The sequence below is a fragment of the Sturnira hondurensis genome, unplaced genomic scaffold, assembly GCF_014824575.4.
Source record: "Sturnira hondurensis isolate 20B ecotype Veracruz unplaced genomic scaffold, ASM1482457v3 Scaffold0000880, whole genome shotgun sequence".
Taxonomy (NCBI): Eukaryota; Metazoa; Chordata; class Mammalia; order Chiroptera; family Phyllostomidae; genus Sturnira; species Sturnira hondurensis.
This window is the reverse complement of record NW_028073511.1, coordinates 4,106,165-4,132,099: the sequence shown is the minus strand read 5'-3', so window position 1 is coordinate 4,132,099 and position 25,935 is coordinate 4,106,165. Positions and strand designations below refer to the sequence as shown.

General features: G+C 51.2%; 3 protein-coding genes across 8 annotated transcripts in view; all 3 read right to left on the bottom strand.

Moving 5' to 3' along the window:
- The window catches only part of CUL9 (cullin 9), a 37,272-nt gene extending 35,158 nt beyond the window's left edge, over nt 1-2,114 (bottom strand). For 2 of the 5 annotated variants that reach the window (XM_037053316.1, XM_037053336.1), the window contains exons 1-2: nt 2,058-2,114; nt 39-642 (exon numbers count right to left, since the gene is read on the bottom strand). In XM_037053316.1, the coding sequence (XP_036909211.1) occupies nt 39-633 (595 nt within the window). In that variant the 5' untranslated portion in view covers nt 634-642; nt 2,058-2,114. The other 3 variants (XM_037053325.1, XM_037053344.1, XM_037053351.1) reach the window with 3 other exon arrangements.
- Nucleotides 2,115-2,735: 621 nt separating this feature from the next.
- On the bottom strand, nt 2,736-12,705 carry SRF (serum response factor). The gene is made up of 7 exons (XM_037053303.1): nt 11,795-12,705; nt 9,920-10,186; nt 8,039-8,300; nt 7,389-7,508; nt 5,774-5,965; nt 5,349-5,425; nt 2,736-5,129 (listed from the first exon to the last, which is right to left on the bottom strand). Exons 1-7 carry the CDS (start codon nt 12,320-12,322, stop codon nt 5,031-5,033), a joined length of 1,545 nt encoding a protein of 514 aa, XP_036909198.1. The 5' UTR covers nt 12,323-12,705; the 3' UTR covers nt 2,736-5,030.
- Nucleotides 12,706-18,128: 5,423 nt separating this feature from the next.
- Nucleotides 18,129-25,935, bottom strand: part of PTK7 (protein tyrosine kinase 7 (inactive)) — a 64,729-nt gene continuing 56,922 nt past the window's right edge. For both annotated transcript variants that reach the window (XM_037053282.1, XM_037053290.1), the window contains exons 18-20: nt 20,643-20,794; nt 19,436-19,614; nt 18,129-18,975 (exon numbers count right to left, since the gene is read on the bottom strand). In XM_037053282.1, the coding sequence (XP_036909177.1) occupies nt 18,815-18,975; nt 19,436-19,614; nt 20,643-20,794 (492 nt within the window). In that variant the 3' untranslated portion in view covers nt 18,129-18,814. The remainder of the gene's footprint in view (nt 18,976-19,435; nt 19,615-20,642; nt 20,795-25,935) is intronic.

Sequence of the window (25,935 nt, the reverse complement as noted above, 5' to 3'; positions counted from 1 at the left end):
CTATCCAGCGTTCTCCTCCTCCCCGGGCTGTCTCTTACCGGCGTCGTGGGCTGCCAGAGCCTGCAGCATCTTGCCCGCACTCCGACGGATCTGAGGCTCAGGGTTGCACAACATGTGCATGAGCAGGTCCAGGGCTCCTGTCTCCCTGAAGACCCCAGCGAGGGGCCTGATGCTGGCATAGGCGCTGAGCACGTGGATGGTGTGAAGCACAGCGGCTGGGGGGCTCGAGGTCCCACCTTCTGCCAGCTGCCTGGCAGCCCTCTGCACCAGTGCCCGTACATCCGCCTCCATCTCTCCCATTGACACATCATCCAGGCCTCCTGGATCTCGGGGAAAGCTTCCTGAACCCCCAGCTGGTTCATGTTGAGGTCCCTTAGACAGTGACCATTCACCTAACAGCATGGGGCAGTTGGCATAGACCTCGGGGGCTGACAGCCACATGAGGATATGCTCTGCCTTGCCCTCTTCTACACCCACTCTACCCACTTCCCCACACTTCAGGACACTCCATCGGATCAGGTATTCAGGACTCCCATCATGCCCAGGACGCTGTCGAATAAGTTCTTCAGGATACGCCTGCAGCCGGGGCCCCAAGGGCACCATGAGGTCCCCAGTGCGTTGTTCCCCCACCATCCAGACCTCCTGGGACACACAGAAAGATAAAGGCAATATGGAAAAGGGAAAAGACTATATGGATAGGTGCAATCTTGAGACACAGACGGGGTGGGTGGTAACGGATAGGTTACATGATGCAATTTAGAGGCCAAATAGAAAGGCCAAGAAAAGGATGAAACAAATAACTTGAACATATTTTGGGATTTGTAAGAGAAGGAGGATGGAGTGAAAACAGATGAGGATGAAACGAAGACGTTTAAGAAATGGAAGAGGTTATGTGAAAGATGAGGACAGGCCAGGTAACAAAAAGCGTTGGCAGTTAAGTAGGACAGTCTGGGCAAAAGAGCAGCGTGTCTGCAACCTCCACTTATTCTGTATGTATGGTGAGGGTCCAAGCCGGGTAGCTACAGATGAAGGTGGTAACCATGGAGGTGAAGGGTAGGGAATGAGGTTGGGAGATGGGGAGGGAGGTATCAGAGAGACAATACAGTGCAGATTTCCGAGTGAGATAAATGTGACTCCAAATTCCGGCTCATTGACTTACTATGTAAGTAGTTTTGGACAAGTTACTTAATGTTGAGCCTCAGTTTTCTCCTCTGCAAGATGGTAATAATATTCCTAACTAACTCATGAAGCTGTAAAAACTGAAGATCACCTCTATAAAGCACTTAGAACAGCCTCTAGACTAGCACACAGTGAGTGTTCAGTAAACATGATCTAATATTATTCTTAGGTGGAGAAAGTAGGGGCAGTCCTCAGATAAATGACACATCGTTAAGCCAGAAGATTATAAAGGGGAGCGGGGTGAGGGCCATACTAGTAATCAGGAAACACAGGTGTGATATAAAATGATGTGGGCAGCAGGGAGTGGCCAGAATAAGAATGTAAGGTAAACCAGGATGAAGGAAACGGTGCTCAGGACAGGAGTCATGTTGGGCTACAGGGATGGACAAGAATTTTAAAAAGCTGTGAAGAGGAGGGGAAATACAGGGTGTGGACTTCCGTAGAGGCAAGGGTCCAGTTACCAGGGGGTGGGGCAAGCCTGGGAGATAAGGAATGATTTGGGGATGCACAACTGAGGAGCAGGGTGAAGTAGAACAATAGGATAGGCCTAAATTTGGGGGGATGTGTTAACTATCAGGAGCAATAAACTGCGGTGTGAAGGTGAGGTCTGGACGCGATGAGACAGCAGGTAGGTGCAAGTAACGAGGTAAGGCCCAAGCTTGCAGACCAGCAGAGGCGGTGCAGAAGGAACCCGCATGGGTCTGGGGGTGGGGTGAGCAGGGGCAGGGATGGGGTGGATTGGGAGGGGGCACTCAGAGGAGGCTGACAGAACAAGGCAAATCTCGGGGAACTCACACGTCATCAGCCCCACAGAAAGTGGATAAGGGACTGAGGAGGGACAAGGCAAGGATCGGGTTCACACCAAACTCTCCTCTCACCTCCCGCTGCCCCGCTCTGCTGAAACACCACTGCAGCCGGCTTATCCCGCCGCCTTGGCCCCGCCCCCTCAGCTGCTCTCTTCCGGGTCACACAGCAAGTGCAAGCCTCACAGGGTATCTACGGGTCCCTTCGCGGCCCACTGCCGAGCATGCGTAGTAGCTACAAGTGCTTGGTTGGGGGCGGTGGTGGGGCGTGCAGTTGCAGGAGCTTGCAATCGCTGGCACGTTGCCCGGGTCTTTGCAGAGGTAGGCAAACCTTCACATCCACACTCAACTTTGAGGCCCTCCCCTTCCTATCCCTGGGCCTGCCTTCCTCATCTTCCTGAAACCTAGCGACCCACCCTAGCGCTCTCCATTGAATTTTCATTAGATCACTTGACTATGAGTTTACCAAACCCCTCAGCAATGCTTTGGATTGGTTGAGTCACTTTCTATTAATTAAAATTGCTTCTGTGTTGACCCAAGCACCTAATAAAGCCACGCACATGAAGTCCTCAGCTGTGTGAAACTTTCCTTAAATTGTACAGAGTTCAACAGCGAGAAGCACCTAACTTAGCATTGCTGTTTTCAATCAAGCAGCCAGACTTCCTTCTCAGCAGCAACTTTCGGGGTTTGATTTGTGTTTGTTTATACCTCTGGCCCTACCTAGATGGAAAAATAGAAGCAAAGACCCCACAGTCTGTGCACAAAAATGATACATTTATTGAAAGAGTATTTTTTTAATACAAAAGAAAGCTCTGTACATAGGACTGTGACCATGTCCACTATTCCTGGGTCAGCATCCCAGGGGAAGTAGAAACCACTTACACACCCCACATTCACACACATACATTCACTCGAGCACACACACACACACCCCAGAGCCACCAAGGAAGGGAAACACCAAGGGTTGCTGCACATGTAAATGCCACCTTATCCCTGATGCACACATGTTCTCCCAAGGCTATGCTCACACAACACACATTATAAGCACTTTGCCTGATTCACTCACTGGGTCTGTCTTTTGTGGGAAGGAGAGGAAGAATTCATCAAAGTCTCCTCCCCTGGGTGGGGGAGCGGGGAGTGAGTGAGTGAGGGTGGAGTGAAACGAGCAGAGAAAAGGGCTGGGCAGTTACAGACCTGAGTCCCAAGCCCCCCAACTCTCTGGCCCCTGATTTGCCATGCCCCAGCCTTGTAAGCCACCCATAAGCCTCAGCTGTCTCCAGGAGAAAGCCCAGAAAGGCGACTTCCATCTTGGCACCCCAAACTGGGGCCAGACAGCAATGGGGCTTAGAGGTTAGGGGGTTCTAAAAATGTCGGCAAATCATCCCCTTGATAATTAGGCTGCACGTAAAACCGTCCCCCACCCCTTCACCTAATCACAGAAGCAGGCTCATTCCTACTGAAGGCAGACATAGGGCTAATGAAACTCCACCCCATCTGCTGCCCCGTTCTGAAAAAGCTTCCTTTCTGGATATCCGTGCTGAAGGTGGGCTCTGACACAGGGTAAAAGATGCTACCTGTGTGTTGGCCCACCCTGAAGGTCTACCCCAAAGGGGGCAGAGGAGGGTGGGGCACGGCCCCTGTACAAATTACATAAATACTGAGGTTACACTTAGAAAAATAAAGTCATTTTCTTCAAGGCTTTTTGTTTTAATTTTAAAAAGTTACAGTAGCTGCTCACTCCCTGGGAGAGCTGCCCACTTCTGGCTCCCCTATCGCTGCATTCAGCCCAAGAGCTGCTCCCATTTTTTCTGACCCCCTTTCCTGCGTCTCACCCCCTCCCAGACCCCACCCTGCTCACTGCAACTTGGGCCCCAGGTAGCTGCAGGCCTGGGGAGCACAAGGCTGCAATGCCCATGCATGTGGCACAAATGAAGTCAGTTTTCTCTTCCTGACACCCTCCCACTCCCACCCCCACATTTGGTCTCCCTCTTCCCTCTCCCTAGCAACAGCCCTAGAGGGCAAAAAGAGGCCCAGAGCTGTGGGTCACCCTCCCCACCCCGTTGGGGCATGGCCTGAGGGCCCCTCCCCCGGTTTTCTCCTGGAAACAACCCAGGACCGGGCAATCCCAGAATCTCCCCCTCACACTGGTGGGCCCCAAGTTGATGGGGTGGCTCTGTCCCCAGAGGCCCAGCCAGTTCTGGGGAGCCCCAGGGCTCCCCAGGGAAGGGGAGCTTGGGCAGGGAGGGGGACGAGAAAAACGCCATAAAAAAAGTTAAATATTTTAAAAATATATATTTATAGATTTGTTTTCACTTCGTCTCCTCAAATAAAAAGTTCAAAATCAACTTTAAGTAAAGCAGCTGGGAGGAGAGGGGGGAAGATGGGGAGAGGGAACAATGATGTTGTTCCCTCCAACCCAGGAGCCCCAGGAGTTCCGAAAGGAGTGGCAAGGCAGGGCAGGCAGCCCCAGGAACCTGCTCCATGCACAAGCCCAGCTTCTTGGGAGCTATAGGGGCAGTGGGCAGCAACGTGAGGGAAGAAGCCCCATCTCCCCAGCTGGCTCCCTGAGGGGCAAGGGGAGGGCTCTATCCACCCAGCCTGTGGCAGACACAGTGCTGACTGTGGGGTCAGCAAGAAGGCTGGGCAGAGGACCCCAAATGCTTCCTCAGGGGTGGGGGAACACAGTGCCTAGTCCCACAGATAACCTGTTGTGGGAAGATAGGGCACAGTCCCACCGGGAAAGCTAATACTCATGGCAAAACATGGAGCCGAGCTGGCAAGGGCAGTCTTGAGGAGGGAGGGCAGCCCCACCATCAGCAGAAATGGGAGGTGGAGCCCGAAGGAGGGGAGAGTAAGGGAGGACAGGGTGGAGGGTAGGCTGGCCCGTTTCTTTGGCTGGAGTGAGAGGGCTCAGTCCCGTGGCTACCCACTGCTCCTCCCCGCCTCCCTCCTGCAGCCCATCAACATGTGTGTAAAGAAAACGTGAAAAGGCAACAATAAATAAGTGGTGCCGTCCCTTGGGCCATCTGTCCAGGGCGGTAGGGCGGATCAGTCACTCTTGGAGCTGTGGGCGGCGTCCAGGTTCACCACCTGTAGTTCGGTGAGGTTGCTGCTGCTGCTCCCGGCCTGCTGCCCTATCACAGCCATCTGGAGGGAAGTGGGTATGTAAGGAAATGGGGGCAGGAACTGATCAGCCAGCTCAGGCTCCTCCTGCTTGCCTGCCTGCCCACCACAGTTCTGACCAGGAAGATAGATAGGCCTCCTGGCTAGGGATGGTAGCTTTAACCAACTGGTAATGGAATCCCCAGGGTCAAGATAAAGAAGTAGTTGGCTGGCTGGGATGGGATGAAAGGGGGTCCCACCTACCTGGTGAAGCTGAACTGCAGAAACAGGGATCTGCACTGTCCCAGATGGCGCTGTCAGGAACACCTGGGGGACACCACCTGTATTGGAAAACAGGAGATACTCAAATTGCTCGTTCAAGAGAAACTTCCTATTATTGGAGCCCTGCCGATAAATGCACAAATGACTGAATGAGTCTCAGATATAAGTGCCCTAGAGTGAGTGTCCAATATATGTCCAAGTATGCATGTTGGGTATGTGTTCAAGTGTGCACCAGTGTCCAAGCATCTGTGTGTATCTGTGTAGGAGTATGTGTGCACATCCTAGTTTGTGTATGCATGTGAGTGTATATATCTGGTGGGGGGGGGCGCCGCATTTGAGAGTATAGGTGTGTATGTGTGTTAGGAAAGCAATGGTCCTCCTTTGCTCAGCCCTGCTTCCCAACTCACCTTGCTCCTGGACCTGGCTGTGGGACACCTGCATGGTGGATGGTGCCTGGGAGAAGGCATTGAGCACGGTGAGGCTGCCATCTGTCAGGCCCGAGGTGGGTGCATACATCACCGCATGGGGGCTAGGGTACATCATGTGGCTGCCCACAGTCGTGGGCACAGATGATGTCATGATGGTGGCAGGCAACGTCACTGGCAAATACAGACACAGGTCAGGGAGGCTGACACTGATCCCTACTGATATCCCCCATCCCACTCCCAGGAATTTTAAGCCTCCAGAGCCCTCTTGCTAGTTCCTAGATCAGAAGCTAGACAAGACTTGTTCCTCTGCCCCATGCCATCAACTAAGAAAAGCCTTATTTTTTTCTTGAGCACAACAGTACCAGGCTTTAATTGCCTCCCACCTCAATTGTCTATCTGTTGAATTCTCTATTCCAAGACCCTAAGGCTGTCAAAAAACAAAGATTACAGTCACTGACCCAACCTAAGGAATCTCAGGTACTTTTTAGGGAGCTCCATTATCCCATTTTTATTTGTTCTCACTCCTTCCTTTTCTTAAACATGTGGCTAACAAATGCATCTTTTTTTAAAAATATTTTATTTATTTATCTTTAGAGGGGAAGGGAAGGGGAGAGGGAGAGAAATATCAATGTATGGTTGCCTCTGGTGTGTCCCCTGCCGGGAACTGCCCTGCAACCCAGGCATGTGCCCTGACTGGGAATCGAACCGCGATACTATGGTTCGCAGGCCCGCACTCAATCCACTGAGCTACACCAGCCAGGGCTAACAAATGCATCTTTTAAACAAGCACTTCTCAAATGTAAATATGCATACAAGTCACCTGGGGTTATTATTAAAAGGGCACATTCTGATTCAGTGGGTTTGGGGGGCGGCTTAATGGTCTACATGTCTATCAAGCTCCAGGGTGAGGCTGGTTCTCCACAGATTACACTTTGTATAACAAGACAGTAAATAACAAGAACTTAAAAGTAATTTTATCTTGAAAGTGTCTCATTTCTGAAGTGACTAGAGACACTGAGAGAAATTATGATTACTCCAAAGCTAGAATACCTTCCCACAAGGAGACAAGTGCCCTACAAATCCTTCCTGGTAGTTAAGCAAATGTGACTCTTTGGGCAAGTAACTTCTCCTTTCTGGACCTCCGGCTTCTCTTCTGAATGAGGAGGAAGGTGGCTCCAATGGGGCCTGATTTCTCCCTAGACTACCGTGTGCAGGGCGGGATTCCAAACCCAGCCATCCCCACCTGACTTTCACTTAAGAATTCGGGTAAGGGTGAAGCCAAAAACCTCAGTCTCCACATTAAGAAATTCTCTGAGCAGCCCTGGCTGGTGCAGATCAGTGGATTGAGCACGGGCCTGCGAACCACATGATCGCAGTTCCATTCCCAGTCAGGGCACCTGCCTGGGTTGCAAACCAGTTCCCAGCAGCGGACTCACAAGAAGCAACCATACATTGATATTTCTCTCCTCCTCTCCTTCCCTTCCCCTCTAAAGATAAATAAAATAAAATCTTAAAAAAAAAGATTCTCTAAGCACCTGCTGCTAGGTCTCATGAAGGAGACAGGACAAGGAAATGACAAAGCTTTGAGGTTTACCTGTCCCGCTGGAGGAGGTCTGCGTGAGGTCTGTGCTGCTGTCGCGAGAGGGAGACGCTTGCTGTGGGGCCTGGTGCACCTGAATGGCCTGCACTGGGACCTGCTGGGCCACTGTCCCACCTGAGACACAGAGACTTATTCATATTCTGTCCTACCCAGCTACCACCTGAACCAAGCACCCTCAAACATCCCCATGCCCAGGGTTTGGCACACTGCTCCCTGGCTCCCATCACTATCTTTCATGGGACCTTTACTGTCCTGAGTTTTGGTGTCCAGGGGCTTCTATCCTCTGCTTTTGCCCTTCTCCCTCCTCCCACTCTAGGCCTGGCCTCTGCCCTCTTCAGGGAGCTGCCATTGACCCATCAAGGACATGATCTGCCCTCTAATCAAGCTAGGGACGTGGCAGAATGTCCCTGTGGCAAAGGAGGGCACAGGGCTGGGCTAGCTAGACAAGGCCAGAGCATCTGGTTGAAACTGACTAACAAGGATAGTAGGGGTCCCCATGGGGAAGTGTATGCTTGCCTTGGGGCATGATAGGTTCCTCTCAGGCCCTGGTCCCATTTACCCTCCTTCTGAGCAGGGGAAGAGGTTCTCCTTGTGCCCACACTAAACCCACTCTTAGCATGCTAACTTTGCCACTTGTGACTCACCAGACATGAGGGTGAAGCTGGTAGGCAGCTGCATGAGGCCCCCGGAGGAGACGGGCCCACTGCCTGTGCTCTTCAGCACAGTCCCATTGGCACTGCTGACAGCACTGGGGCTGACACTAGCAGACACTGGTGCCAGGTAGTTGGTGATGGGGAAGGAGGGGCCGCTGCTGACTTGCATGGTAGTAGAGGTGCTGGGCGCTGTTTGGATGGTGGAGGTGGTACCCGGCAGGTTGGTGACTGTGAACACTGGTTTCAGTGAGTCCTACACCCAGAGTAAAGATGGAGCAGTGAGCCTCTACCAGAGGCTCTGCCCCTGGTAGAGGTTTAGTGTGACCCTGCCCCTGTAGAAGCTTGGTGTGAATTGACAGCCAGACTGGAACATGGGTGCTTGGGTTCAAATCCCAGCTCTGCCATTTACCTGCCGCCTGGCCCTTGAGCAAGTTACTGAGCTGCTATACTCCAGTTTCCTGTTTGTAAAAAGAGGATAATACCTACCCCATAGGTGTTGTAAAGAATAAATAGGTTAACATACATAAAGAACTTACAACTGTGTCTGGCACATAAAAAGAACAATAAGTATTTGCTGCTCTTATGAGGACAATGATAATGTCATTATCATAATTCCCTGAGTTCTCTGCCCCAGTGGACTGTGGCCAACACATTGGCTGAAGAATCAGGACACCTGGGGCCTGTTCCCAGGTCCGGTCATGACCATTTGTGCGATCCAGGGGAAATTACTCTCTGAGTCTCAGTTTTCCTCTTCTGTAAATATCAGGGGCTGGGCTACTGAGCCCTCTTTAAATGGTCCTTCCAGCTCAGATTTGCCAGGCTTCTGAGATAGGGACTGTTACTCAGAGAACTTAGGGTTTGAAAGAGAGAAATCTTAGGGGGCTGGCACTTTATGACAAGTATTTAAGATTTAAATTACCAAAAGAATTCATTCATCCAGCAAGATTTCCTGGGAATAAATGAGCCCTACTGCTAAGAGTTTGAAGATTACAGATGCCACTAAGAGAGGGGGGAGTCTAGAGCACCAACTGTCCCCTTAGGGAAGCTTTGTTTTTAGAAGAAGGAGGAGGAAGCCAGAAGCTGAGAGCCAAGCCCAGAGAACTGAGGGGTCTCAAAATACTGGGGATTGGAGCGCAGGATGTTTGCTAGGCAGACGAGCTCGAAGCCCCTGATTGGTGGAGGCGTTGCTAAGGCAAACAGTACTGCTTCCTCCAATTGGTCAGATAGAGAAGGGCACCCGGAAAATGGTGTTCCCCAGAGGAACCAGGGAGGAAGCCCCGCCCCCTCACCTAATGGAGGCGGGGAGGAAGGGGGAGGTGTAACTAGGCGGGGGCATCCCTAGCCGCCAGGAATACACTCTCTAACGTGCCCAGGTCCCCATGTCCCGACATCCTGAAGAGGTAGGTGACTGCCTAGTAAGGTAGTCTCTAGCCCAGTAAGTCAGCCAGCCTGCAAACAGTGCTGAGTTCCCAAGACCCTGGAACCCATGAGTGCTCACTTCCTACTCCCCAGTGACCCGGCCTGCCGGGAGGGCAGGGCTAAGCTACACCCCCGCCCCCAGCGGGGAGACAGCTGGCGGGAGGAATGCAAGGGCCCTGCCAGGCAGGCGGGCTGCAGGCGGGAGGCCGGCGTGGAGCCGGAGCCGGCCTTATATGGGCACGGAGGCCGCCCGCTTATCTAGTGGGCCGGCCTCCTGTCAGGATAGCGAGGATGGACACCTGTCCCCTAGGATGAGGGGTACTAACCAGGCCCCACTCCACATCAGTGAGCACCTACCACATGTCCTCGCTGCGAAAAGAGAGGGACCCCCTCCCCTCTCTAGAGGCCAAGCCCCTCCCCTTCCTTTCCCTCAGATAGGGAACCCAAACACACCTTGGTCTCCCCACTGCTGTCGGATTCGGACACCTGGTAGGTGAGGTCTGTCTCTTCAAAGCCCGTGGCACTCATTCTCTGGTCTGTGGTGGGGTCTGAGCGGGGTGGAGAGTCTGGCGAGTTGAGGCAGGTCTGAATCAGTGCCTTGCCAGTCTCACTGGTAATCATGGGCTGCAGTTTGCGAGTGGCAAAGGTATACACATGGCCTGTCTCACTGGCCACCAGCAACAGCACCTGTGTCCCTGTCAGCGTGGACAGCTCATAGGCCTGGGGATAAGGGGGAGGAGATGGGTAGGTCAGCAAAACTTTTTATCTCTACTTGCCTTGGGAAGTAGGAAAGAGTAGCATACAGTGATCTCAAGCCCCACTCCCATAATGACCTTCCTCTCCAGGGACTCTAGGGGAAGGTCCTATCAGGATATCTGAAGGTGAACTAGAGAGCAGAAAAACCTCATGCCCCTTCTCTAGGAGCAGCCCTACTGACCTGCAGATACCCCACGCAAACAGTTACAATGCCCTGGTGATGGAACATTTAACCTCAGTGGACACAGGGGGTTCAGCGATCCTGACTGCAGCTTGGTGCCCAGCCGCACAGAGAAATGGCTCCCATTCCCTCCTCACTGTCACAGGGACCAGAATGAACTCACTACTGTACTGGAAGTCACATTAGACATTAGGGATGATATTTAGAGTTTAGGAGCCACCTAAACTCTAAAATGTCCCATGTTTCTTCCCGGAAACTGCAGACGCTTACCTGTTGCCATTTGTCCTTCTGTCCTATAACACTGTGCTAGCCTTTTTTCCTTCCTTTTGTCTTGATACGACAGTGACTTGAGTGATGGGAGATAGGGAGCTAGATTAACAGCTACTTTCCTGCCATGAGCCCAGGAGGGGAACTACAAGGATGGTCCCATTGATGGTATCCTTACTCCCAAAAATGTTCCACAAAACCACCTCCGAAGCAGCTGACTTTTACATGAGGCAGATACAAACAGCCAATGTTTCCAGGATTCTAGCTGCTTGTTTCCCAGTGCTTCTGCTTCCATCCCGTCCCATATCTACACCCCAAGACAACTCCTTTCCTCACTCACCCCTCTTCACTGGATAATCCACTAGAAGAAAGGATTTTCTGGGTACCTCTGAAACCTCCCTACCTTCCCACCAAACTCCATGCACAGATTCTCCCTAGGGCTGGAAGTCCCACTTGTCCAAAAGACTGATTCTGAAGCCTGACCTGCAGGGAGTGTGCAGGGTTTCTAGGGGTTGCATGGAAGACACATGGCCATCGCAGGACTTAGGTTGGTTCCTGCAGTTCAGGGCAGCCTCAGTTCTCCTCCTGCCTTCCTCCCTTAGGTAGAGCTCGTGAGCCCCTTGCCTGTCCTTCCAGCCAGCACTACTTCAGTGGTGCCCCCACCTTCCTCCCACACATTCCCTCATTGTTACACTGTTCCAGCCTCCTCACCTCCATACCTTTTCTTCTGCTTCCCGATTTTCTGGCGACTTTCCCCGATCACCAGAGCCTAATGAACCCACTGATTTCTGGGTTTCGTTAACCACCTCCCCGGCAGTCTCGCAGCCTCCCATTACCACTCCAAACCCCTTCGCTCCGCAAGAGCCCTATTCCTCTTGTGCGCCCGTCACTCCGTGGTGCCTTTCCCCTCTTTTCCTGACGTTCGCAGATACTCCCCTCTACCCATATTTCCTTTACGGCCCCTCCCCTAATGCCCTCCGGGGGTAATAGCTATCCCCTCCCACACACCTCCTGCGGACTCACCGCCTCTCACCTCGGACACTGTTCTGCCTTCTTCCTGGGCTCCCCCTCCGCGTCCCCACCCTCCAGGTTCCCTGTGGCCAGCCAGCCTCCCGGTCCGGTACCTTCTTCATGATGCCCGTCTTCCTCTTGCTGAAGGTCGTGTAACGCCGCAGCTTGTTGTCGATGAACTCCATCTTGATCTTCACGCGGCCCCGAGTCTTCTTACCCGGCTTGGCCCCGCTCACTGCGCCGCTCACCGACCCATAGCCCCCGGTGGCCGCTGCTGCCGCCGCCTCGGGCCCACCGACTACCATGCCGATCTCCATCTCACTTAGGCTTCGTTTCATGCCGCGCCGCTCCGGGCCCAGCTCCTCCTCCTCGCCCGACTCCGAGTCGCCCTCGCTGCCGCTGTAGACGGCCCCCACGGTGGGCGCCGGGGTGGTTGTCGCTGCTGCTGCAGCCTCCCGCTCGAGGCGACCCGGCCCGAGTCCCGCGCCGTTCCCGGGGACCCGGCCCCCGTTAGCCCCGCGAGTCCCTCCGCCGCCGCCACCTCCACCGCCCGGCCGCCCCGTCGGGGTCCGGTTCAGGCTGCCCCCCAGGGCCGAGCCCCGGCCCAGCGCCGCCGCGGCCCCAGCTTGGCTCGGTAACATGGCGCTCAATGCAGGAGGGCGGACAGGCAGTCAGCGAGGAATTGGAGCTGCCGCCGCCGCCGCCATCGGCTTCCCGGCTCAACCCGACGCTCCTGCTGTTGCTAGTGCCGCTATCGCTGCCGCCACCGCCGCGAACCCGGGGCCCCTGCACGCCCGGGCCGACCTGGGCCCTCACTTTCCTGCCCCTGTGGCCTGGGTTGCCCCAGGCCGCGCGGAGCGCCCCCTGTCCGTATGCTAGGGCGGCGCGCCCGGCGGCCGTCAGCGTCCCCCCGGGGGCCGAGGCTGCTGGCCGCCGCGGGGACGGCGGGTGGAGGGGGCCGGGACCACGCGCAGGCGGCAAGGGATCCCCCGACCCTTCCCCCCCATATAAAGAGATACAATGTTTCCTTTTATGGCGAGGCCGCTCCTTATATGGTGAGCCCCTGCGCCCCCGCCCCATTGGTCCACTGTTCCACCACCTCCGCTCCCCATTGGCCCACAGGGGGCGCGTATTTGCATAGACATCCCGAACTCGCTGCAGTCATCCGGCGTCAGACTGCGACTCGGAAAGGGGAGGAGCCGAGGCCTCCTAAAGGAACGGGAGAGGAGGTGCGACTCCACCCCCTTGACCAGAGAATGGTAGAAAGAACTGGGAGGGAACTGCGGAGAGGAAGCCCAGGAGGGGACTGGAGCGCAGTCTTGCGGAGGACAGGGAGCGATACTGGGAGTTCGGCACTGGAAGGGCTGGAAGCAAGCACTGGGGCAGTTCCTGAGTGCATTGTGCGGGTTGCGGTAAATGATGTAATACAGCCCACATTCCACGGGAGTGCAGGAATTAAAGCATTTACCCATGCCTTCCTGAGGGCGGCAAAGTTACCGGACGAATAGCGGGGGCTTGGTCCCTGGTGTCCAGGGACCTCCTCGCCTCGCCACTGGGCTCCAACCTTTCCCCCCAGACACACACTTCCTTTCTCTTTCTTTTCAAGGCGACGACACTGTCCCATTAGGTCGATTCCCCGGTCCTCATTCATCATCTTCAATACTAGGGCGGGGGCGGGGGTTAGCAGAAGTACATCTGTAAAAGACCGGGGAGACAGTCGGCCTCCGGTCCCAGATGGGGGCAGGGAGTAGAGAGGGAGATCGGTGAAGACTTCCAGCTGCGGGTTGGGCTAGGAACCACCTCTCGGTGGTTCCAGGGATAAAGCCCACCGCCTTCAGCCAGTGCAGAGGCCTGGGAAAAAGTAGCCAGGCAGAAAGTTTAAGCAACAAGCAAGCCCCCCACACACACCCTTCTTTGGAAGGCTCCTAGGAAAAGAAAAAGAACTAGGGTGCTGCGAAGGCCAGGTTCAGGGTGAGTCTAAGCTCCAAGACATTGAAAATACCGTAAGCTTTGTTGTTACAGACATTATTCAAAGCAGGAATCTTTCTCTTCCTAACCCTGTGCCAGAAACAAGTGTCTGGCCTCTCAAAGCTTCATACTCCTTATTATGGGTACCCATCCCATGAGATTCTTAAAGCAGATTAAATGAGATAAAGACTAAATCACAAAGTGGTCAGTGAATAGTTAATAGGACCTACTTGGGGCCATCGCTGCCTCTCTGGGATAAACATCCTTTTGTATTCAATAGGATGGGAGAGGGTGATTATTCCCACCTTAAAAGTTGCTGTGAAAATTAAGTGATAGTGAAATGAATTTAGTATCCTGCAACTAGAATTGAAAATGAATGGGTATTGCAAAAAGCAAGGGTAAATATGGTTGCATAAAATTTTTGTTTGCATTATGTTTAGGTTGAACCATACATAATTGCCTTTTATAGGGCAAGAAGGTGGGATAGTATGGATTTCATATGGTTCAGTGTGTGTGCACTAGATGACAATGTCAACTGTGTATCTTACTGGGAGTTACGGTCCAACAACTGAGAAATGCTGAAATAATGTTCAAGTGTTTTGTGAGACATGGGTATACATACATACATACACACACACACACACACCCCTATATTAAAAACAGACTTGTTCATGAAATCCCTACACAGGAATTAAGAGCCTGCCTCTTCTCCACTTTCCAATGGTATTTAAAGGGTTTTTTCTTTTCCTAATTTAGTCTGCACAACAGGTAGTTAAATATATAGAATGTGTTTGCTCAAGAGGAAGAACAGGTCAAATAAATAGCTTCCAAAAGGGCTTCAGGGGCCACAGATGGTGCTTGGGACTGCAATTTATCTGAACAGCAGAGTTTTACCATCGCAGCCCTGCGGTCCATTCCTGTCTAGCTTCTAAAGACTTTTCTGTGTGAGACCCTAATTTAGATACCCTCAGCAGTGGCACCCCAGAGGACAACTGCTGCCTGCCACATCCAAGAGGTGGCGAACAGTTCCCAGCTTCCCTTTGAATATAGTCTGCCCTCGGATTTCACCCAACCCCTGGGCCACTGCACACCACTGTCAATGGCCCACCAGCTTGGGACAGCTTCCATCTTCACAGCCCTTTGTCACCACTGGGCAGGGGAGCCCACACCCACACTATGCCGGATGCCTGCAGGTTCCAAAGTCAAAACTGTTGCTGCGGATAAAGTCAAAACCAAAAATTGGTTCATAGATGTGTTTTATTTCTCAATCAGTTTCCATTCAAGATTATTCTGTTAGTTTCAGGCGTACATCATAATGGTTAGGCAATCATATACTTACATAATAGTCCCTTTGAAAAGATGTGTTTTGTTTGGACTATATATTTTTAAAACATATTTTACACAAAAATCTGAATATCCAGCCTCTCTTTAAAAAACTGGAATTTTTAGCAACTCCAGGCTGGCATGTCTACAGAAGCACTATGGCCTAGAACTGGGTCAAATGGTAGCCGTAGAAGGCATCTGCTCTCAGGTCCACGATGGACTCCATACAGCCCACTGAGCTAAGTCTCGTCTGGCCTCTCTGGAATGTGAGTTTGGTGCTTCTCTGATAAGGCTGAAGTACCGTAGCCCCCTGGAAGAGGGAAGCTCGCATCCACCCCAGACCATGAAGCACTCCCCCAAAGGGCATCGAGATTCTAGCCAGATCCCCTCGTACCACAGGTCCACCTCGCTCTTTCTTTCTCCTGATTTTTATCACTTGAACATCAGAACAAAAATTGAGTGTTTTAAAAAAAATTACTGTTACACACACAATTAAATACGACTTTTTATTTGGCGTTAACCTTTACTCGTGTACCTACACATAGAAGAAAAGAGGTCTGAACTGTAATCTCAGCTTTGAGGGAATGGAAAGGAAGAGGGGAGGTGCATCAGCGCGCCCAGGGAAAGAAAGCCTGCACAGCCAGGCTCCAGACACTAACGTTTACCACTGCTGGTGACGAGAGGGACCAACGGAATGTGTCCTTTGCGTTACATAAGTCTGTACCATTGGACTTATTCCATGATCAGTGTGACTTCTATACAATTTTATTTCTCTTAAAATTAAGCAAAGATAGAAACAGAAAAGAGGTAGAATAAATAGATCTTGGCTTCAGGTATGGGGAGTGGGGTACTCAGATGATAGACTGAGACTTTTGAATAAGGGTGACTATCCTCCAGACAGTCATACCATTAATGGAGAGAGCACCTGGCCAGAAGTTTTGGTAAATTGTTTGGGCCCACAGAAACAAGCAGAGGAAAATGCCCTGTAGGAAATGGGGGGTTATGTGTCCAGAGCTGGAGGGAGAGGCTGGAATTGCAGTTCATGCTTTGGGAACTGTCCACACTTAAAGGGCCAAGTAAAGCCACATGAGGTGAGATGAGATTCCTGCAGGGGAGCGCATAGAAAGGCCAGGGACAGAATTCAGAATAGCCACCTCTGGGGCTGGTAGAAGAAGGGAGCCTCAGCCGGGGCTGGAGGAGGCCTTGTCAGAGAAGGCAGACGTGGCACACCAATAGCAAAGTCAAGAGAGGAAGGGGCCTGCGAACCACACGATCGCGGTTCGATTCCCAGTCAGGGCACATGCCTGGGTTGCAGGCCAGTTCCCAGCAGGGGACACACAAGAGGCAACCATACATTGATATTTCTCTCCTTACCTTCCCCTCTAAAGATAAATAAATAAAATCTTTTAAAAAAAAAGAGAGGAAGGTCGAAAAGACAGATGTGGCCGGCGGTGTTAGCTACTGTGCAATGGTCAAGGAAGACCAGGAATGAGAAAAGGATTGGTGATTCATTTGACCTTCAAGAGTAGTGCCTTCCCAAAGCTTCTGAGTACAACACACATTGAGAAATCATTTTTATGTTGCAATCAGTGGTGAATTAGATTTTTGCTCCCAATTCTTTAGACCCCGTGTTGGAATTAGACATCCACACCCTTTGCCATATTACTTTTGGCATATTACTACCACTGCTCTTTGGTTTCAACACGTGACATACCTTGGCCAATAAAATGTTAACAGACTTGTGGTTTTAAAAATGTGTTTGCATGACATAGCTTGGTTTCTGTGCTCCTGCTACTCTGTGAGAGCGTGCTCTGGGACCAGCAGGGTAGACCCAAATCAGTCCTACAGCCTAGAGCTGAGCCCCACTGAACTCAGCTAGGTCCCTCCCAGATCAGCTGAACCTTCCTACCTCCAGATCCAGGAGGGAGAAAAATCTGCAAACTGCTGCTGTAAGTGACTGAGAGCTGGGAGTTATTAAGCAGGATCACCAACCCAAAAGTTGACTAATAACACAACCCAAGATACACAAACAAGTATCAAATATTACAAAATTTTGTAAAAGATCATTTCTATCATGTTTCATAGTTTTAAAGTGCTGGTTGCAACCCACAGTTTGACAAACATTGCTGCAGAGAAATTGTTCTTGGGCTTTCTTCCGGAAGGATGCAGCACACTGTCCATCAACAAGTAAGTGGCTCAAGTACTAGCTGCGTGACCCTGGGGAAACTACCTGGCCTCCTTGAGGCTGTTTTCTAATTTGTGAAATGGGAACAATACCATCTGGCTGACGGAGCAGTGGCAGAGATGAAATGAAATAATGCATGTTAAATGCTTCGCAAAGTGACTGGCACGGAGCAAGTATTCAGTCAATATTGGCTGCTATTTTCATTACTGAGAAGTGTGGTGACAAAAAAAATGAACCAGAGCAATTTCAGAGCTGAGGGCTCACTTCTCTAGGATGGGGAACCAGGCCTCAGGTAGGATGTAACTGATGACACAGGTCTCAGCAGAGAAGGGGCAGGAGGCCAATCAGCCGCGGGGCCTGGAGCAACAGGGCATCAAGCATCACCTCTTCGCTGGCTCCTATCCACTCCATCTCCCTCCCAGAATTGTTGTTTTTAATAAAATGAGTAACAGGTGGGAATTTATTCAATTTTTAGGGATCTCATATTATACATCTAGAGACTTTAAGGGATTCTGAGGCCTGAATCTGTCACTAACAACTCCTCCAGTCTTCCTCTAACTTGTCCTCCTTCACACTTCCTCTGGCCCACCTGATCACGAGGACTAGGCCAGACAACACAGAGTAAGTAGCTGGCAGAGAGCAACACACGGCCCCGTGGACAAGAGGTGGCCTTGCCCCTGGAGCCCACATTCTCGACTGCTCCACAGACCAGAGGGAAGGCTCAGTGTCTACCATTGATTCCAGTCCGGGCCTCAGCAGGTTTCACGAAGGCACACGGCCCCTTCTGATAGGCAAGGGAAGACGGGACATGATTCGTAGGCAACAGCAGAGAATAAGCCTCAGAAGCAGGTTGTAAAAAAGACTTTTTTATTGAGAGCAGCGAGTGTAAAAAAAACAAACAAACACAAACAACAACAACAATAAAGGTGTGAGGCAGGGATGGCTCCCTGCCCCCATCTCCTCCAGGGTGCACCCTCCCTCCCAAACCCACCCACCCTACGCTGCAAGTACATACAAAAGCCGCCCACGGTGCATACAAAAAGGGCGGGTTCTATAATGTCAAAAGCTCCTGAAAACTCCTTCATCTGCCAGGCACTTAGGATGAGGAAAGGAGAGAGGGGTGGGGAGGAGGCACGGGTATGGTCATCGTGCACAAGTCCATGCGAGGACGACACACTGGCGTGTCCTCCCGGTCCTGGCGTAGACCCCGAGGTGGGCCCCGTGGGCCAGAACTACTCGGGAATTTGAGTATATTAAGGAATACCCCTCAAACCCAACTCATCTCCAGCCTAGCCTCCCTCAGCAAAGTTGGCAGGTGAGTGACAGAATGGGACCTGGTCAAAGGGAGGAGACTCAGGCCAGAAACTGGGGTTACCTGAGGCACCACATTGTCCCTGAAGGGGGAAAGGGTGGCACAGAAAGCTGCCCAGCCCAAGGCCCTAGTCACCCAGTCTGGGTCCCAGTCAGCTTCCCCAAAGGCTGAGGGTAAGAAAGAGGAGGAAATCCCAGGCCCTGCCCAGACCTAAGCAATGCCTATGGTGCCAGGGCCCCTAGGGCCAAGGAGGACAGGGGTCTTGCCCATCATGCTGCAGGCACCCTTCAAGAGGTCCTCCCCTGCCCATGGATCCTGAGGCACAGCCTGCCCTGGGCTCCCTCCTCATGGCTTGCTCTCTGCGGGGCTGTCTCCCAGGGTGTTGGCGATCTCACTGAACGAGGGCCTGTCCTTGGGGCTGAGGGCCCAGCAGCGCTGCATCAGCCGGTAGAGCTTGGAAGGGCAGCCCTCGGGCTGTGGGAGTTTGGCCTTCCCAGCCTGCAAGTCTGCAGGAAAATGGTGGGAAGAGTGTTAGTCAAACTTTTAACCAAGCCCCTGGCCAATACTCTTTGGAGCCTACAGTTCCCATAGACAGCCACTGGAGGGCGACTTGGGGGGGGTTGCTGGCCAGGGTGGCTGGGCTCTGATACTGCAAGTATCCTGCAACCAAAGGGGATAACTCCCCTAGCCCCACATCTGTGGGGCTGGTCCAGGCAGGGTCCACACAGCACAGGAGGCAACCAATGCACGGGGGCTGCAGTGGGGTCCGTGCACAAGCGTCAGCGGCTAGAGCAGGCACTGGCGGCAACAGCTGTTTACCAACCAGTATTTCAACAGCAGTGCCATATTGGTATTCCTGCTAAAACCAGCCCCGAGGGAAGGCAGGCTGAGCTGGCCCCCGGACTGTGAGCAAACTCTCTACCTAGAGAACATTTGGAATGGTCCCTTGGGAACTCAGCTGCCTACCTGCCAGCACTTCGTCGTCAGCCTGCCCAGCGTGCGGCATCTCTCCATGGGTGAACACCTCCCACATCAGCACGCCGTAGGCCCAGACATCAGACTTGGTGGAGAAGTCGCCCTCCAGGACGGCCTCAGGGGACATCCAGCGCAGAGGCACCCAGGCCTGGCGGAAGTGGTAGTACTCACTGCAGAAGATACCACAGTGGGGCTGGGGCTCGGGGTGGGCTGGCTCGGGGTGAACACAGACCATTCCTCCCCAGTCTCATCCTGGCTAGAACCCAACTTTCCTACATCAGGGCACTCAGAGAAATTGGGGACATTTATGCTGAGCACAGAGGTGTACTCGATGAAATCTGGAGGTATCCACATGGGGTCTGACAGCTAAAACTCCATTGAGAATCAAACTTTGCCTATGTTTCAATAAAAACCAAAAAGCTAATAATCATACATACTTTTGTTATTAGTTTTAAAAACATGAAAAAAACCCAAGTTAAATGGCAAGCAAATTTAAAAAGCCTTACTAGTGATAAATGATGACTAAAGCAATAATCAGACCAACTGGGGTGACTCAGGACTGGGGTGACCCGAGGGGAAGTCCCCAGAGGCGCTGTGTAGTTTGTGTGGGTTTTCCAGAGCAACCTCTGGCCGTGGGTGCTGAGCTTTAAGTCTTAGGCTTCAAAATAATTCCTGAATTCAGGAAGTAGAAGGAATATAGAAGGAATCATATGAATAGTTAAATAACATAAACTGTTATAAAATGTGACTAGTTATTTTAAAAAGATGTATAATTTTTCATCACGAGAAAAATGTATGAATGGCAGGGACCTGTGGCCCCCTGGCCGGGGTGCCTACTGCACCTTGAAGAGAGGACAGGAAGTCTATGCCCTTCCTGGGCTTTCGGACTTNGAATTCAGGAAGTAGAAGGAATATAGAAGGAATCATATGAATAGTTAAATAACATAAACTGTTATAAAATGTGACTAGTTATTTTAAAAAGATGTATAATTTTTCATCACGAGAAAAATGTATGAATGGCAGGGACCTGTGGCCCCCTGGCCGGGGTGCCTACTGCACCTCAAAGAGAGGACAGGAAGTCTATGCCCTTCCTGGGCTTTCGGACTTCAGACTAGGCAGACACTAAACCCCTCCTCACACCTCCCACATCTGCCCTCTGCCCCTTGCCCCACCCCGTCCCTCCCCTCCCATGTCCTACCTATTATACACGTCCTTGCTGAGCCCCAGGGCCGACACCTTCACCTGTCTCTGGGCACTGACCAGGCAGTTTCGAGCAGCCAGGTCCTTGTGCACGAAGCGGTTGTTGGACAGGTGCTCCATGCCCAGGGCCACCTGGGTGCACAGGGCCACCTGGAGCAAGAGAGGAGCTGGTCAAAGCACCCGGGTGTAGGGGATCGAGGTGACCGTCCCAGACAAAACCCTTAGTGGGGTCTCAACGCTGTCAGCGTGGTGCTTGGGAAGCCACAGAGCAAAGGCACAAGAGCTTCAGTTTCCTCCTCTGTAAACCGGGGGATAAGAATGCCTGCCTCGGCGGGTTGTCAGAACAGAATCAAACGAAATTAAGCTCCTGGAACCACGTGGAGACACAGCAGGTGCGAGACCAAGGAGGGGCACATGGGTGAGGAGAGCGCATGGTAACTGCTTGTGAAAAATAACGGCATGAGTTGTGGCTTACGTCTTTATGGGTTGTTCATTTTCTTTTTCACTTCAAACTTACTTACTTTCTGCTAGTTGTATATAAAAAAAACATAAAATTTCTGCATGTGTTAACCCACAACACATGATTGGTTGCCTCCAAGGAGGGGAGCTGGAAGCTAGAGAGAAGGAAAAACAACTTACAGTTTATAGTGGTTTTTGTTTTGTTTTTAAGATTTTATTCATTTATTTTTAGAGGGGAAGGGAAGGAGAGAGGGAGAGAAATATTAATGTATGGTTGCCTCTCATGTGTCCCCCACTGGAAAGTGGCCTGCAACCCAGGCATGTGCCCTGACTGGGAATCGAACCTCGACCCCTTCGTTCATAGGCCCGTGCTCAATCCACTAAGCTACACCAACCAGGGCCAGTTTATATTGTTTAAATGGAAAACTACACAGAGAAAAGCTCATCAAATAAATGTACGTGCACTTTGCCAAATAATTATAAAGCTCACACCCAGGTAACAATCACTAAGTTAAAAAAAAACAAACCCGAGAATGCTAGCACCCCAAAAACCCTCTAAGGGCTCCTTGCTCATCATATGTGCCCCCTCCCCACAGGAGGTAAGCACTATCCTCACTTCATCTTAATTTCTGGGCTAGTCTTTCTGGTTTTACCATGACACATACATCCCTAAACCACATAGTTCAGTTTGGCCCATTTGGAACCAGGCAAGGCTGGAAGCACACAGTGTGCCCTTTCTGTGCCTGATGCTTCGACTCAGCACTGCGACAGCCACCCTTTTCTAGGGGGCGGGGGAGGGGGGCAGAGGCGCGGGTACCACTATACTGAGTTTTCATCCTAAATACACCATAATTCACTCATTTTAATGCCAATGGATATTTGGGGTCCCCCGAAGCTATTAAGAACCGTGCTGCTCTGACTGCTCTTTCGGGTCACGTGCACGTGCATGAATTTTTTTGTTGTTGTTGTTGTGCCACATATTTTTTTTAAAAATATATTTCATTGATTATGCCATTACAGTTGTCCCATTTCCCCCCTTTCATTCCCCTCCACCCTGCACACCCCTTCCCACCCACATTCCCCTTTAGTTCATGTCCATGTGTCCTAAGTTCTTTAGCTTCTCCATTTCTCACATTACTCCTGCCCTCCTCCTGTCTATTTTCTACCTACCATCTATGCTTATTCTCCGTAACTTTTCCCCTCTCTCCTCCTCCCACTCCTGTTGCCAACCCTCATGTGATCTCCATTTCTGTAGTTCTGTTCCTGATCTAGTTGTTTGCTTAGTTTGCTTTTGTTTTAGGTGCGGTTGTTAATAACTGTGAGTTTGTTGTAATTTTACTGTNATTTGAGTCCCAGTTTCCTTTCCATCGCTATTGGTTTCCTGGACATCTCCCTTCATTTCTATTAGTTTAGCCTTCATATGTTCCTCTAATTTGTGACTATAATCAACCAGTTCTGTGAGCATCCTGATAAACAGTGTCTTGAATTGTGCTTCTGAGAGGCTGGCAATTTCTTGGTCGCTGAGAGTTATTGGCTCTGGGACTTTGAGTTCTTCTTGAACCATCTTTTGGGCTGTTTGTGCCTGTTCCATAGCAGGATCGGAGCCCTAAGGTGTTCACTAGAGCAGGGCAACTAAGTCGCTGGGTTGTGACGCTGTATGTGGGGGCGGGGTCAAAGAGGAACTATGGTGTGTGTCTGCCGCCGCGGCCCCCACCGTCACTGGGCCCACGTGTTTCGTTCCACTGCACTCGAGTGTGCCACCACCGTCAGCCCTCCGCCACTGGGTTCGCACCCTGGGGCCTGCGCGGTCCATCTCACTATGCGCGAATGTGTGATCGCGGTCAGTCTGCCCCACACCCCGACTGGTTCCGGGCTGCCTGCTCGCCTAGGTCAGGGGATCTGTCCTGACCGACCCTGCTCCGCTGCTGGCTCCGTCCCTCTTACCGTCCCCGTTGAATGGTTCATAGTTGTCGGACTTCCGTATAATTCAATTTTCTGGTCTTGGGTGTGTCTTTGTTCTCCAAACCTTTGTTGTATTCAAACTTGGCTGTGGGAGAAGGCACAGTGTTTCCACCTATGCCTCCATCTTGGCGGAAGTCCTCTGCCCTTCCATTCTAAATGAAAGCTTTGCTGTATAAAGCAATCTTGGATGTAGGTCTTTGGATTTCATGACTTGGAATACTTCTTTCCAGCCCCTTCTTGCCTGGAAGGTCTCTTTTGAGAAATCAGCTGACAGTCTGATGGGAACTCCTTTGTAGGTGACTGTCCCCTTATCTCTTGCTGTTTCAGGATTCTCTCCTTCATTTTAATCTTGGCTAATGTAAGTATGATGTGCCTTGGTGTGCTCCTTCTTGGGTCCAACTTCTTTGGGACTCTCTGAGCTTCCTCGATTTCCTGGAAGTCTATTTCCTTTGCCAGATTGAGGAAGTTCTCCTTTATTATTTGTTCAAGTAAGTTTTCCAGTTGTTTGTTGCTCTTTCTCTTCCCCCTCTGGTACCCCTATAACTTGGATATTGGAAGGTTTAAAGATGTCCTGGAGGTTCCTAAGCCTGTCCTCATTTGTTTGAATTCGTTTCTTCATTCTTTTCTGTTTGTTTGGTTCTTTCTTTCTTCCTTCTGGTCCACTTCATTGATCTGAGTCCCAGTTTTGTTCCCATCATTACTGATTCCCTGTGCATTTTCCATCATTTCACTTAGTATAGCCTTCATTTTTTTCTTCTAATTTGTGACCAAAATCAACCAATTCTGTGAGCATCCTGATCACCAGTGCTTTGAACTATGCATCTGATAGGTTGGCTATCTCTTGGTCACTTAAAAGTATTTGCTCTGGGGCTTTGATCTGTTATTCCACTTGAGCCATTTTTGGGGGGGTGGGTCTGGTCGTGCCTGTTATGTATGAGGGGTGAAGCCTTAGCTGTTCACCAGAGCGTGGCAACCCAGTTGCTGGGTTGTGCTACTGTACGTGGGGGTAGGATCCAAGAGGGAACAATGGTGCTTGCTCTGCTCTCTCTTGGATTTCAGTCCCTTCTGCTGCTTCCCACAAGCAAATTGGGCCCTTCTGGTGCTGATTCCCAGGTGGGTGGGTTTGTATACATTCTAGGACCCTCTGGGCCTCTCCAACAAACTCTCCTGTGAGGCTGGGAGTTTCTCTGGCACCTCAACCCCCACAGGTGTTTTCGGTCGGTGTTTTGAGGCTTTATTTCCCCCATGCTGGGGTCCTGGTTTGCGCAGTCTGTCTTGCTCCCCAGTTTCGCCTGGTTTATCTGTGCACGAATGTGTGCCTGCGGTCAGCCGGCTGCCTTGCATGCCTCACTGGGTCTGCTTGTTGCTACCCTGAGCCTGGGTTCTGCCAACCACCACTTTTTCCTGCCACAACCCCTCTCCACCGGCCACCAACTCCACCCCTTGTACTGGTCTGGATGAATGGCTGTCGGACTTCCGTACAGTTCAATTTTCTGTCAGTTCTGGGTACTTTTTTGTTTCTAAATTTTTGTTGTCCTTAATTTTGGTTGTTCAAGGAGGCACAGTGTTGTCTACCCATGCCTCCATCTTGGCTGAAAGTCTGCATGAATTTCTTTACGATACCTACTTGTGGGTCATGGACTGTATCTGTAGCTCTACAAAACAATGACAAGCTATTTTCCAAAGTGTAAGAGAGTTAAAAATATAGTTCACTGATATCCTTTTAAAATTTTGAGCCATGTGAATATATTATATATAACACTGTATAGAACATATTGAATGTAATTATAATGAAGTTATACTGATACTTTTTAAGTACATATCAATGCACTAGACAAACATTCATTGAGCGTCTACTGTACCCATGCGCAGCTGGGTGCTGGCAAGATGTGATGGGATGTGGCACAGTAGGGCTCCTAGTGAAAGGACCGTCTAGACAAGAGACAAGACTTACGCGCACAGAAGGCCGCCACCGCCCAGAAGGAGGTGCCCCAGGTTAAACAGCGGTGGAGCCGGAGCACCAGGAGAGCACTTGGAAAGGCCTGTGGCCCCCATGCCTCTGTCACCTGCTCCAGACACTGGGAGCAACCACTGAGGGACACATGGGACCTGTAGCGTTTGCTGATAAAAACAAGGCAACAGAAATGCAGAGAGATCCCTGGGCCTGTGGACGATCATTGAACAGTTACAGACCAGCTGTGTGCTGCCTCTGCCGTACGGGCTCATCCCCAGGGTCTGTCAGGGAGAAGCCACCCATCACAGAAACGCAGTCGTGGAGGAACGGCACCAAAAACCAATCCTCAGTTATCAAGGAAATATATGCCAAGGCCCAATAAGATATCACTTAACCCGTTGCTGGCAAAAGGTCAAAAGTCTGCCCCCAACTTATCTCTCATGGTCAAAAAAATATATGAAAAGTAAGCCCTGGCTGGTGTATAGCTCAGTGGATTAAGCGCAGGCCTGCGAACTGAAAAGTCACCATTAAAATTCCAGTCCGGATATTCCACCGTGGGCCAGGTCCCCAGCTGGGGGCGCTCGAGAGGCAACTGATCATCTCTCTCACACATCGATGTTTCTCTCCCTCTCCTCCTTCTTCCTCCCTTTCCTTCTCTCTACAAGTTAAAAAAAAGTAGAAATAAAACAATAACTAAGTAAGTAAAAGCACCCCGTGTATGGACCAATAATGAGTATGTTATAGATTATCCAAAGATTATGGTTAATGTGATTTAGTTCCTGAAATTCGGGAGGAGGGGAAGTGAATGGAAGCAGCAGAAGAGCTAGTGCCAGGTTGCCTAGTGCAAGGAGAACACCCAATCTGAGAGAAGGGAACAGGAACACGTGTCGTGTGCTGGACCCCTGAGGGAGGCCGG